Raw genomic sequence first — 13,687 nt, 5'->3', positions numbered from 1 at the left:
GTGCCGGTTATGTTGTAGGGATACCAAGAGGAGGGAGCTTCTACTTGACAGCCCATGGAGGAATCGCCTGAACCTGCAGCACCGCGGCTGCTTTTTGGAGGCTGCTGCTCCACGTCCCTTACCTTCTCGCTTCATGCCCATGGCCAGACACTTCTGATAGCGGCAGTATTGGCAGCGGTTGCGCTGGCGCTTGTCGATCAGGCAGTCCTTGTTGTCACGGCAGGTGTAGGTGAGGTCTTTCCGCACCGTACGCTTGAAGAAACCTTTGCAGCCCTCGCAGCTGTACACGCCGTAATGTTTACCTGCGGAGGAGCGAGAGGTCAGGCAGGCTGCTTGGGCCCACCGGACAGGCACCCGACTATTCCCCCTATTCCTCTCCCTCCTTCCCTTCCAGGTTTTCATGGGCCGTGGCTTGTCTAGTATGTGATTTGGAGCTATAGGGCCGGAGAGGGACCCCGTGGCCTCAAGGTGGCCAAATGAGCATGTCAGAGTGTCTCTGGGTGCTGTGATGAGGGTGCGCGCAGGTGAAAGGACATGTCCGGAGGCTTCGTTTGTCCTACCTACTTCCCATAAAGCCTCAAGAAGCTGCTCCCAGCATCCCCACTTGGCATGAGGACCAACAGGGGCCCTTCAGCTCTCCAGGCCCAGGCAGTGGAGTTGAACCTGCTGCCTGCTCTGCCCAAAGCAGAGGGGAAGGGCAGATGATGAGATATGGCAGACAAAACTTAAGCACTGGGTTGCCTTAAGGGAACCAGGGCATGTGACCGTCCAAATAGGCAAATAAAAACCAAGGACAGGGATTCATCCTCCCCCGGGGGCCACCTCCTCCCCGCTCTTGCATCCCCTGTAAAGCATTTTTGGAGCCAGGCACCAGGCTTTACCTGAAGATCGGTCCCCGCAGATGGCACATATGTGCTTGGTGAAGGAGGCCATGGTTCCTGAGGGGTGTGCTGGCACTTTAAGGACCCCATTGAGCCCCAAGGGCGGTTTAATGTCTTCTGAGCTGCTGACAGGGTTCATTGGAGAATTGAGCTGCACAGAGGGAAGCAAAGGAGACTGGTTACGTTCGAGCAGAGAATGACCACCCCTTCTGTGTGTGCTGCGCATGCACATGGACTCAGATCTCTGGGATGCAGGGAAACGACACAGATGAGCCGTCTGGAGCAGGTTTGCTTTCCCTGGTGGGAGGGGAGGATGTGTGAACTGGGAAGACTGTGCTCCAGCTCTGCACCTCCTTTGCAGCTGCCACCTGAGGACGCAGTGTCCCACATAACTCTACCAATAAACCTCACCCTGACCTGACAGGCCCAGGACTTATCAAGCTGTCGGTTCACCTCCATCCAAGCTTGTAAGCCCTTGGCTTTTCCACACTTGGTTTCTATTCCCAGTCCTCATCCCTCAAATTGATCCTGGCTTGCAACCCTTTGCTACCTGACCTTTGCACAACAACCCTATCCAATAAAGAGCAGACATAATCAGCTTGCAAAGCTCATTAGCAGGGGCCTCAGAGGTTGCAGGGGGCTCCCGCCCTATCCAAGAGAGCTCTGTGGACACTGTTCACCTCTGGGAAGGGAGCTGAATGGAGGGCTGGTCCTTCCTTCTCCGATCCAAATCCTGCAGACAATGCCAGCTGGCCCCCGTTAGGTGCAACTGGGAAAGAGGTTAGTCCGAATTAACCCAGCTTGAAATCGCCAGCATCCTGGGAGCTCAAGGTAGGTCTCCGGAGATCAAAGGCCTGTGCTCTGATCCCCTGCTGTGGAACAAGAGTCAGCAGCACAGAGCCAAGCCCATTGCAGGCAGCTGACCTGGGCAATTAATCCGTGCAGCCGGATGACATCATGCCTCCATGAATACGCAGATCCCAGGTTCACGTTACAACCCGGGGAAGGGACAGCGGCTAATCCTGTTATAAAGCCGAGGAACTACGAAGGGCTGACACCGCTGTCTAATAAGCTGGCCCTGTAAACCATGTTCCCGGTTGATTTAATGGGCAGGCAGATTCCTTTCCGCCCACCTCCGTGGGGAGAGCCCTTATCTCGGCGCGTGAGGAAGATGCTGCCTCGGGACTCGCGGCAGAGAAAATGATTTGCAGTGATTATCTGGGGGAGGGCTCCTGGCTGTGAGGTCGGGCTTGGGGATGATGAAGACCAGGACACTACAGCCTGGCTGCTTTTACTGGGGGGGGATTTATAGGCTGTCTTTTAGCATTATCTCTTGAAGGGAAGGATCCTCAGAGGATGAATTACAGGTCACCCCAGCAATAGGCCTGCTTCGTAGGACACTCCCCTTCCTTTTCCGCATGCAGGCTCCAAGCAATTCCCCTTCCCTTCTCTTTTCCAGGTCCTCTTCATTCTCTGTCCCCATCGGGGCAGCAAGAAGGGCAGAGGAGATGGTGGGACTTGCAGAAACGTGCTACGAAGCACACTCCTGCCAGGCAGGCCTGCAGCCTGGCACTTGGCAAGCTGCGGTTTCGGATCCGTTTCTGCAATATGGGAACAAGCAGCTCTCCGTGCTTTGTGCATTGCTCTTCGCGACACCCACCAAGACAGGGCAATGCTGTGCTCCCCCCTGCGTCTAGGAGTTCAGGTGCTGCCAGACAAAGGGGTAAATTAGCCCCAGGGGAGCTCTGCATTGCTTTGGTTAACCTACTCCCAGTCATCGAGATAGCCAGAGGATCTGTGTCCTCACGCCTGCCCTAACTAACTTCTAGGAGGGCATGTAGGAAACACAGCAGAGAATTTTCCAATCTGCAAGTTGTTATTCCTAGCACCGTGCAGCCATGCCTCCTATTATTATCATGGTTCAACCGGGGTTTTGGTCTTCGTCTGTGTTTTTTGCTCCGAGTGGTAAAATTATTTGATACACAACTCCACTGGGGGAGAGACACAAGACTATCCCACGCTAGAGAAATGTGTCCTGTTCTTCATGGGAGTGTCACAAATGCCAGTGGAGAATAGGCGACTCCCATCTGAGAAGCCAACCGCCGCCACAACCGAGTCCTTCCTGCGGCCACTATTTTGCTCGGTCACGAATTCATGGATTCTTTCAAACAGCTTCGGCTCCTCTGTGTGGACGTGTCATCTCAGGGGAGGCCCGAAGTGATGAGACAGAACATGTGTTGGGAGAGGCTGGAAGGGAAAGGGAGGCTTTCTCTTCCTATCCTTATCAGCCTGACTGCCTGCCTGGCACGAGGCATGTTTGTGGCTTTCCAATCAGCTGTGCAGGCTCCAGCATCCGAGACGCAGCTTTTTAGGTGATGGCCAGATCCTACAGGCCTGATCCAAATGCCGTTCAAGTGATGGGAGTTTCTCTTTTTGGCAGCATGGGTCTCTGGATCAAGCCCTCTACTCTCCTGGTCCAATTCTGGTCTCAGTTTCTGGAGTGTGAACCCAAGATAACTCCGCTGAAGTCAACAGGATTTACTCTGCATTTGCATCAAAATACTTGAGGACAGATTCTGGCCTAACTATGTGATTTAATACAGGGCAGGGGGGTAGGATTCTTGCAATAGAGTTAAGCGATGGTTTGGCATCCACTGGAGGTTTCTAAGGCTATTTCAGTGCTCTCTGTATTTCCTTAGCTCACCAAACAGAAGTTGAAAAGGTGACCTGATCGTGCTCTCTAAGCACCTATATGGCAAATAAAAATGTCCCAGGCTATTGAATCCATCAGACAGAGGTGCAGTGACCAGATACGGAAGCCAGAAAAATTCAGATTAAAATTAGGGTGACTGTTATTAAAAGGGAGGATAATTAACCATCAGAAGACCTTACCAAAGGCAATAAGGGATTCTCCCCCATTGGCTATTCCTGAATCAAGAGTGGATGGTGGTGTTTTTTTAAGAGGCTCCCGTTCATTCCCAACCGCTGAACTGGAAGCAGGAGCTAATTCAGGGAAGTCCTGCGGCCCGTGGTCACAGACGGTGAGAGCAGATAATCACCAGAGTTGCTTCTGGCTCTACCCGAGTGGGTCTAGCTGATGAATAGTCACGAACCAGGGCATGGTTAGACCTACCTGCAAGAGGAACGCTTCATCCCACCCATCTCCCACCTAGGCTCCTGCCATCAATAGATGAGGACAGATCATTCAGACCCACGGGCCCAATCCCTCCAGGTCTCAAAGGTCCATGAATCTCACTGACGCGTGAGACTGGATTGAAACTTAATGGGCGCTCACTTCCCACGGAGATGAGCATGGGATGAAAGCCTAACCGAAGGGTATCGTCAGGCCAAGTTCTTTGGGTAGATGTAATGTCTTTTAACAGACCAACTAAATAGTTGGAAAAAGTTATATTCAGACTTTCGGTGAGGTATCCAGGTTGCAGCTGTATTGGTCCAGAGGAAAAAGCAATGAGGACTCGTAGTAGAGATGAGATCTTTTATTAGACCAACTAGACTTTTGCAAAAAAAAATTTTTTTAGCCAATTTTTTTAATGAAATCCTCATAGTGTCACAAGGATGAAGCATCTTTGACCACCTGAAACCTGAGATCCTGCTCCTGCCTTCGTTCAAGGTCATTTGCATCATCACAGAGCCTCACAACAGAGCTCAGAGACACCTTAACAACTAAGAAATGCCTGCCCAGAGGAGTTTTCCATCTATTGACTCCTCGGTGAAATCCTATGAAATATGAACTTGCATTTCTACCTGGGAGAACTTTCACAGTCTTTTCTCCAATGCCTGATCAACGGTGTTTATGCCCAAAAGCTTGCAGTTAAAGATTTAATTTTTTTTTTTTTGCAAAAATCTAGTTGGTCTAATAAAAGAGATCACCTGTCCTATGAGTCCTGATTGCTTTTTCAAACGTTCGGACACAAACGCCCTTCTTCAGGCATTGGGAGACAGCTGCTGTTATGAATTTTCCACAAGGTAGAAAAGAGGCTAAAGCCAGCAGATGGATGAACAGATGCGCAGACAGACAGCGGGATTTGCGGGGTCCCACGATGACCGTCACCACCTTCCCTAGCAATGAGCTTGGAGCACGTCTACCTCGGACTGCAGCTTTGCTCTGCAGGCTTCACAGGGACGATCGAGGTGGACCTCAGGGCCACCCCCCTGCACCAGCCATCCCTCCAAGCTGAAGGCCTGGCATTTTGCTGGCTATTTGCAGGGTCCGGCCTCGAACACGCAGCAGAGTTGTTCTGACGTGCTCCGATAGAGGGCAACGGTGCTTGTCTGCATTAGCCCACCCTTGGCCGTCTCGTTTCCCTGTGAATGACCATGCACTTTTGGTTCCTCAAATTCCACCTACGGCTCTTCCCCTGAGTCAGCACAAGGGCTCTCGTGTCTTCTCCAGCCCTGCTCCACCCCTCCTCCTCCTCCATCCTGTCTTCATTAAGACTTCCTCTGAACCGCTCCAATGTCCCCTTTTGGCTGCCTGCCCCGTTTCCTACGCAATACGAGGAAACACGTGCACGGTAGAAAAATCTCTTCTCTTCCCTCTTCGGACTCCGCTGTTGTCAGCTGCCCTTGAGAGATCGGGGAAGAGAAGCTGAAACATAAAAATAATGCTGCTGAGTGCGAGGCGTCTCCTGCAAGAGCATCAGCCAGAGCGCTCCTGGAAAATCTTCGGTCTCGGCTTTCTCAATGACTTGAATGTACAATTTGCTAGCCCTGGAGGAGAAGCAGCAACAAAACAAGCTCGGATCGGAGGGGTAGATATGCATTTCCCACGTTCTGCTTGTTAAATGCTTGCTGTAGGCCTCTCGTTAATCCAATTCAGAGATGAGATGGGTCCTCTGTCGCCTGAGATCTGGCTGGATGGGTGGCATGGATTCTCAGTTCATCCAGAAGTTACTGGCTTCATGCAAGAACCGCCCGACTCTAAAACCTCCATCACACAGGAGGTCAAACTAAAACGACTGCACAAGAGTTTTCTGGCAAACCATATCAGGTTTCATTTTCTGAACTCCCCATAGTTTTAGAAGCTCTTTAAAGAGCCAGGGACCCAGACCCTGCCCGCTAAGTGTCTGCACACCATGCTAACGTCAAAGGCCGTCAGCCGCCTGTTTCATAGTTTCACAGTTTCTAGGGTTGGAAGGGACCTGAGCAGATCATCAAGTCTGACCCCCTGCCATGGCAGGAAGACTTCCCTCTCTTGTCCCGGGTCCCTTACGGTCTCGTGGATCTACAGTTGCAGCAGTCCTTGGTGGGCAGCCAGGTGTTTTGAAGGTGGAGTGTTACCTGAAAGAGATGCATCTTGCAGTGCGCTCTGCAGGCCCCCGTACATACGTGCTCCATTATACCCCACCAGCTGATGTCAATCAAGCTCAGTCCTGTTGCAAGGAAACACGCCTAGTGAATGCTTTGAAAATGAGGACAAGGTCCTTGGAGCATGAAAATGAGGACACAAGGTCCTTGGAGCAGGTTCAAATTTGGCTAGAGTACTTAATGGTATTTTGACCAGTCTTCCCTAGGAGGAACTGCCGCTGGTTGCAGCCCCTGTCTTTAAAATCGCTGTCACTAAGCGTGCTCCAGAAGGATCGGTGATGGCAATCGTGAGTGGGCAAGGCTGTGGCGTGGGCACGTGGGTGCAGGGATGAGGAAGCACCGAGTGTGCATGCTTCTGGCTGCTAGGAGCATGCCCTTCCCAGAGCTGAGGATGTCAGCTTAGCCCGGGGGTCCCGCGTTTTGCTCTCCACATCAACTTGCTACTGGAGCTTGGAGGGACTAAGGCTCCTTCAGTGATCTCCGCTGAGTCAAGCATTGTTGGATGGCAGAGGGTGGAGGAGTTAATGCATGCAGGGGTGGGAGGGGCTGGTAGAAATGGCAGCTCCGTGGGGGAAGACTCTCCTTTACTCACTGGGATCCGAATGTCAGGCTGGCGATGCCGCAGTAGCACCTGCACCCCGTCCCTTGGGTCCCCAAGCTGGCTAGTGTGCCCCAATGAGTCAGCAGGAGCCCCAACCAGCTGCTGAGTCAGTGCCCATGGATGGGAAAATGCCTCTATTTCCTCTTTCAGCAACCTCCTGAAACCGCAGCAGTGCTACACGTGTGCCTCTCGGTTCCCACACTCTCCCCTGGCGCCTGCTGCTCCTTCCTCTTGGGTCCTGAGGCTGTGAAGCGAAGGCTGAAGGAGCCATGGTGAGAGAGACAGCGAGCCCAGCCCAGAGCTTCACACCGAGCGCCTGACAGCACCTACTTCTGCTTTTGGCGCGCACATATCCGGAGGGTGCCACGGGTGCAGGGCAGCGCGGCCTAGAACGAGAACTGCCCTGGGCAGCCGGGCTCCTGGGTTCCCTTCCTCTAGCTTGAGCATCTCCTTTTAAGCTCTGCTGCTGAAGTCCCATCCGCTGGCAATAGCCAGAGCTAAAGGACTTAAGATAGTCCCGAGGAATCCTCCAAAAGAACAAAACTGTTGTCGATAATCTGAGGCAACACCGAGACTACGATTGAACTCCACATCTCATGACGCCTCACCTCTCCCAGGCCTCTCCAGACCTGCTGTTGAGGGGGAAAAGGGGGTCTGCTACCAACCCACAGGCTATTGCTTCTGTTTCTGCGCATGACGACACTCGCGCGAGCGAAAAGAGGGAGTGAGAAGGAGACCGGGAGGTCACTTTTCTCTTTCTTTCCAATGAAACATCTAACATCCAGAGACACCTTCTAGGGTCGTTTAAAGATAATAAACCCCACCTGTCTTGCCGTGGCACTAGTTTCAGGAACATGCCACGTGCTGTGGGTGGTCCCGACAGATGCTCCTGGGTGCTGGGCCCAGCTGAAAAAAGCTGGCTCTACAACCCAGGATAAACCCCTTAGCCTTTCTGCACTCAGTTTTCCTATCCCTAAAATGGGCGGGTGGGGACAGTCCTGGCACCTCACGCACAGAGGGGATCTCTCAGGCTGCAGTGCTCGCAAATCATCTTGGAGTAACTTGGAAGAGAAAACCGAGGATGTGGGGGGGGCGGCACTACTTTTCCTAAGAACAGCTGAATCGGGGCGGGTCGAGGCGCTCGAGCTGGAAGCCTTGCTTGCAGGGGACCCTTTTGGTGCGTGCAAGAGAGGAGTAACAGGGGACACGGCAGGTCAGATCAGCGGAGCTGTCTGGGGCCTGAGAACTGGAATAGCAAGAGGCACTGGAGGTGAAGAGTGAAGCCCGTTGGCAAGAGTTGGGGAAGGCCCCGGAGTGGAATAACTGGGTCACCGCAGGTCAGCAGCGAGGTGCGTCTGCAGAGCAGCATGGGTGGGACCTGCAACAGCAGGAGCTGAAGGTCAGAGCGAGCAGCGGCAAAGCTGTGCTGCCAGGGAAGCTGGCACGGCACCCGCCTGCGCTATGCCCAGCCCCTCCGCCAGCCACAGCAGGGTCCTCAAGTTCTCCAAGGGAACCGGAGAGGAGCAGGGATGCAGCTGGGAAAGATGGCATAGCTGGCCCAGACTGCCAGCACCTTCCCCGAGCACCCCTGGCCTAGTGCAGTGCCACCGAAAGCATCCGCTGGGGAGAGCCCGTGGCTTTGCACTGCCCCCCTGTGCACAGCCATCAACGCTGCCGGGACCAGATTTTCCACGGGGCAGAGCGTGCGTGTCCAGACCCCCACCCCGTGGGTCGCCAAGAAGAGGGCTGCATATTCCCAGCACTTGCCTTGCACACCTCAGTCCTCCCAGTGTCCTTCTGCTCGGCTGGCTTTCCAGAGCTAACGAGGCATAGCCTGATGGCAAGTGGCATCTGCCATCTGATTCAAACCACCTTCCATCAGTGCGATCTCCGCTCGGCAGCGCAGGAGCACACACTTCATTAACCCCAGCGCTTTGTGGACTGGTACCATGATAGGCAGGGGGGCCAGCTCCTGTACTCCTGCCTTTGCTGTCCTCCTCCCCAAGAGGAGGCCTCCCTTCATCCACCTATGCACATGGGACTGGGAACTCCCTCCCTCTCAAGCTGGCGCAGGTAGCTCCTTCCCGCCACTACCAGGATAGGGGCCTAATGCTTGCAGACAGGGGACAGATGGAAAAACCCAGTAGACTGAAAACGTCCTAAATGTCTCCTCCAGGAAAACCACTTAAGACCGAGTATGAGCAAATGACAGGGACCATCAGGGCCCAGCGATGCCATGGCACTCGGTCTCCACTAGACTCGATTCCTCTTTTCCTTTTGGTGCCTGTTTATTTCGGTTCCCCTAGCCCGTGTGTCTCGGCTTCCCAAAATAGCCGCGGCTTTGCACTGAAACCCTGCCCGCATCGCCTCGCTCGCTGCTCGTGCGTTCCTACAGCTTCACATCTTCCCCCAGCCTTGGCTTTGCTCTCATGGCACTATCTGGGCAGTGGCTGGCTCCAAAGCAACGCTTGCCTCTATTCCTCTTGGTTTCCAGGAGCCTGTCTGCCCCACTGAGCCCAGGGTTAACTCCGTGCTGGGGGCAGGAATATGTCTGAGTTCACACGGCATTGCACTTGAACTCTGGAATAGGCGGGGGCGGAGATGGGGAGATGCAAGGATGCAAGAGAAAGGGAGCATGGCAAGCACCCTGGTGATTTCACAGCCTCACTATGCCCCATCAGGCCCAGCCACAGGCCCTGAATAGAGGCAACTGGTTTTCCTCCCATCCGTGACCCTGCACCCAGGTGCTGCCCAACCTGGTCCCGTGCCACTGCAGCAACTTACAACCCGGTAGAAGCAGCTCAGACTGATTCAGGATGGGCTCTGCCGAGGGACCACTCCTATTGCCCCACATTATCCGTCCTCCCAGGCACGCACAAAATGTCCCCTAGTGTGTTAGCCCTAGAAATAAATCAGGCTAATACAAAAATAAAGGCGCCGGCAGGTGTTTGACTCCCAGAGCAGCTCTGAAATAAATAAACCAGCAGCGAGCGGCAGGTGGGAGCCAATTCCTTAATCTGCCCTTTCGCTAAACATGTACCCCATAGCCAGCCAGCAACAGGTGGCAGGGCCCCGCCAGCCCTCCCAGCACCCGCTATTTTTAAAACAGGCTTATCTCTTTATAGCTGGAGGTTTTTACATAATCTTCAGTCGGCAGAGCCCAGCCCCTCCTCCACACCACTCTCCCCTGCGAGAAAAGGGAAGCGAGTGCAGCCAGGGAGCGAAGGGGGAAGCAGCGTAAAACGGCCCCAGGCAGGGCAGAACAAAGTCCTGGAGAATGCCCCTGGCATAAAGAAAGGTCCCCTGGTCATCTTACCGCCATTGGAAAGGAGCTTACAATGCAGCACAGGGGGAGAGGGCCGCACTGTACTACATGCAACCCATATTTTACCTGGGCCATAGGGCTTACTGCAGCAAAGGCGCAGTTTAGAGCAGCCTGGGGGCTGCTCCGATTTGTATCAGGACAGGGAGGATCCTCAGCTTATCCCAGAATACAGAGAGTCATCTTTTCTCCTCTCCCCTGCTTCTTTGCTGCCCAAAGACAGGAAGCCCAGCAAAGCAGCTTGTGTCCATGACCCTTTGAAGCGAAACCCACCATTATACATGGGGTCTGGCACGCCTCTCGTTTAAACAGGGAGTAACTCCACTGAAGTCCCGGGCCTTCCAGCAAGCAGAACTCAGAGGGAAGCCAGGCCGCCTGGTTCTTAAATTCAGTCTCCTGTTGCTGCCTTGGTTAGAGTCCCCCAAAATTCAGGCACAGAGCTGGGGTGCGACACAGCTGACTGCACGGTTGTTACTGTGCAACTCGCATGCACAAGTACTAAATGCCTGCACAGGAACTGGGGCTACTGCTCGATGGGGTCCCCAAACAGCTTTTCGGTGACTCTGACTGCACACGAGCTCATTACTACTGCACAATAAGTGTCACTCATTGTGCCACATGATGCTACTGCACAGCAGTAACGAGCTCCTGTGCACTCAGCGTCCCACGTAGATGCAACCCCAAGGAACTTTTACTAATGTTTGGAAGGACCTGAGAAAGGGATGCCACTGGCATGGTTCAAGACGGGTCTCGCCACCCCTCCAGTTTTGTGGGTGGGGGTAAGATCGCTGCTCCTTTCCCCAAAAGAAACCTGCCAGCCATTCCTGTTTATTTTTCTCCCCTCTTGCTTATCCATAAATCTTGTCTCCCCTGCCTCCCCCTTCCTGGCTTACCTGTGGGCTGCCGGTTCCGAACCCCAGGTTGGGGGTTGAGGGGACTGACATAGAGTGAGGCCCCATGGGGGAGCTGATGACGGAGAAAGGTGGGCCCATGCCATTGATGGGGGAGCTGAGGGTGCTAATGGGGGAGTGGAGCTGGCCCGCTGAGCCCAGCGAGGAGCCGATCCCCGGCCCGATGGATGGATGGAGGGAAGGTGCAGCCATGGGCCCCCGGCTGGTTGGGGAGTTCAGGGAGGTGGAATTGACTTGGTTGGAGAAATCTGCAAGACACAAAGCAAAGGTCAAGGTTAAAACTCCCTCCACGATAGTCTAGCGATGGTGCCAAGCACTAAGGTGCCAGCCCCCATCCCCACTCCACTCCCCACACTCAGCCACCCACGGCTTCCTCCCAGCACCTCTCTCTAGTGCAAAAGTCAGTGCAGCCCCTACATCGGGCACCTTCCACCCCAGCTTGATACGGCACCATCTCTTAAAAGCCTCTGACAACGACTGGGCAACTGGGATTGCTGCATATGACACAGTTATCACAACCATCTCCTTGGTTGTGTGTTTTACCACAAGTCTGCTCCACGTCTGAGGCCTCTAGATGCCAACTTTCTAAGAAGGAAAATAATCAGGACTTGCTACAGGATCTTGAACCTAGGATGTACTTCTGAATCTCTGTGTGGGGGTATAAGTGTAGTCCACGTGGGTTGCAGACTGTGTGTGCACGTTCACATGCGTGCTTGAGAGTGGCAGGGTGCATTTCTGCACCCCCGTGAGGGGAGCACATGCGTTGTGTGTTTTATGCTTGCAGAGGGAAGCGTTTGCATGTCTTTGAGGGGGAAGTGAGATGTTTGTAATCGGGAAAGAGTATCCCAGCTTGTGGCCTGTGTCCATGTGTCTGCTTGGGATGTGTGTGCCTGCAGTTTATATTTGTAAAGGGAAAGCAGGGGGAGGAGAACAGGGGTGTGGTGAGTATTTCCCAACTTGCGTGCATTATTTTTTGTGAGTGGGGAACTGTGTGTGTGTGTGTGTCTGTGTGTATGGAGAAGGGTACATGTTTGTGGGTTTGTGAGGAGGCAGCTGCATGTCTACACTGGGTCCAGGGAGAGGAGGATGCCCCACTCCCTCTGCCTTGCTTCACGCCGCTTCAGGCCTCCGAGCTGGAATTCGCTTTTGCGGAGGTGTTTTTTGCAAGCGGCAACCGCCAGGCTGCGAACCTCCCGCCTGCCCCCCTAACTCCTTTGCAGGCCCAGGGTTGGGGGGGAGCAGGAGTTTAAAAATAGACTCCAGCTCTCTCTAGAGAGGAGACTCGGAGTCATTCCTGGCACATTTCCTCCTCATCCTGTCACGCTGCCTGAAAAACAACCCAAAGCACTGGGGAAGCAGGCTTCTATAATGGGCCTTTGCAGAGGCTGCCAAGAGGAATGGCAAGACTTTCGGGGCTCTGGGCTGCAGGGGAGGGCTTCGCCTGCCCCCATTCAGAGCTGTGCTGGGGTGGTGACAATTAGGGGGTCCTCACGCTTGTTCTCTCTCTTCCGTGTGTCCCACTGCTGTTGTCCCACTTCTGCAGCTGGCAAATCAGAGGCCTGAAATTCAGAAGTGATTATAGGCTGGCGGAGCCAGACCCATTTTGCAGGGCTTTGAAGTTGGCGGGGGCTTTTGGAAGGTGGTTTGCCTGAGGGTCGATACACCAAACCCAGCAGGTCTCTGCCAGGCCCATAATACCTGCTCCATTGGGTTACTGCTGATTTACTCCAGTCCTGTGTGATGGGGCCCTGCTTGAACAGCTAGGCAATGCACTGGGCCCAAATATGACCCCAGGAAGAACAGGGCCATCCCTCCACCTTCGCAGGTAGCAACCAAGAGCATCCTTTGTCCACAAATAAATCCAGGGGGGCATTGATATCATATGAGGGGGGCCTGAAGCACTGAACTGCAGGCTCACGCACGTGAACAGAGAGGCACGCTTGGAAAGAAAGCGATGTGTCTTTCCAAAGCTCACACACCCAGTCTGCTCCAGGGCCTGCAGCATCCCCATCCCAGGCACTCGTCCCGGAGCTTCCCAACAGGTCTCGTATGAGTAGCGTGCTAAACTCAGATGCTGCCTTTGCCTCCTTGCAAGGCTGTCCCGCTGGCCGCTTCACCGGGCACGTCTGCAGGCCTGCTCGCTGCGGCAAGGGCTGGGGAAGTGGCAGTCTCCCTCCGCAAAGAGGCACCAGGATGGGGGGGACATGACATATCCCAAGCCAGGAGATGAGCGCCGGGAACGGGCCAGACAAAGGGCTGCTGTGTCGTCTCCGCACCGAGCGCTCCGACCACAGCTCGTAATCCCTTGTAGGCTGGCGGCGCCCATTGTGTCTGGCAGGCAGCGCGCTTTCCGTTGGCTTCCCCAAATTGTAGACATAACAGGATTACAAGGGCTAAGAAAGAGGCTCCCTCCCTGAGGAGATCACTCTTTAAAATAGGCTCTTTGGGGGAAGGGGAAGGCGAGGGCGGAGGAAGCCTTGGACCGCTAAACCAAGCAGCACCCACAAGTACAGCCCAGCCTAGACCGACGAGCGGACGTATACCCAGGCAAGCAACAGGGGCCCGGGCAATGCTGAGATTAGGGGGCCAGTGCACACATCCACAGGAGGCCTCAAATCCCTCTACACCAACGCTCGTAGTATGG

General features: G+C 54.2%; 1 protein-coding gene across 3 annotated transcripts in view; it reads right to left on the bottom strand.

Moving 5' to 3' along the window:
* LOC109314000 (retinoic acid receptor RXR-alpha) overlaps positions 1-13,687 on the bottom strand; it is a 214,891-nt gene that overhangs the window by 56,624 nt on the left and 144,580 nt on the right. For all 3 annotated transcript variants that reach the window (XM_019540909.1, XM_019540907.1, XM_019540908.1), the window contains exons 2-4: positions 11,026-11,291; positions 882-1,032; positions 123-302 (exon numbers count right to left, since the gene is read on the bottom strand). In XM_019540909.1, the coding sequence (XP_019396454.1) occupies positions 123-302; positions 882-1,032; positions 11,026-11,235 (541 nt within the window). In that variant the 5' untranslated portion in view covers positions 11,236-11,291. The remainder of the gene's footprint in view (positions 1-122; positions 303-881; positions 1,033-11,025; positions 11,292-13,687) is intronic.

Source organism: Crocodylus porosus, unplaced genomic scaffold (assembly GCF_001723895.1).
Source record: "Crocodylus porosus isolate Cpor-Errol unplaced genomic scaffold, CroPor_comp1, whole genome shotgun sequence".
Lineage (NCBI taxonomy): Eukaryota > Metazoa > Chordata > Crocodylia > Crocodylidae > Crocodylus > Crocodylus porosus.
This window is presented reverse-complemented; position numbering and strand designations above follow the sequence as displayed.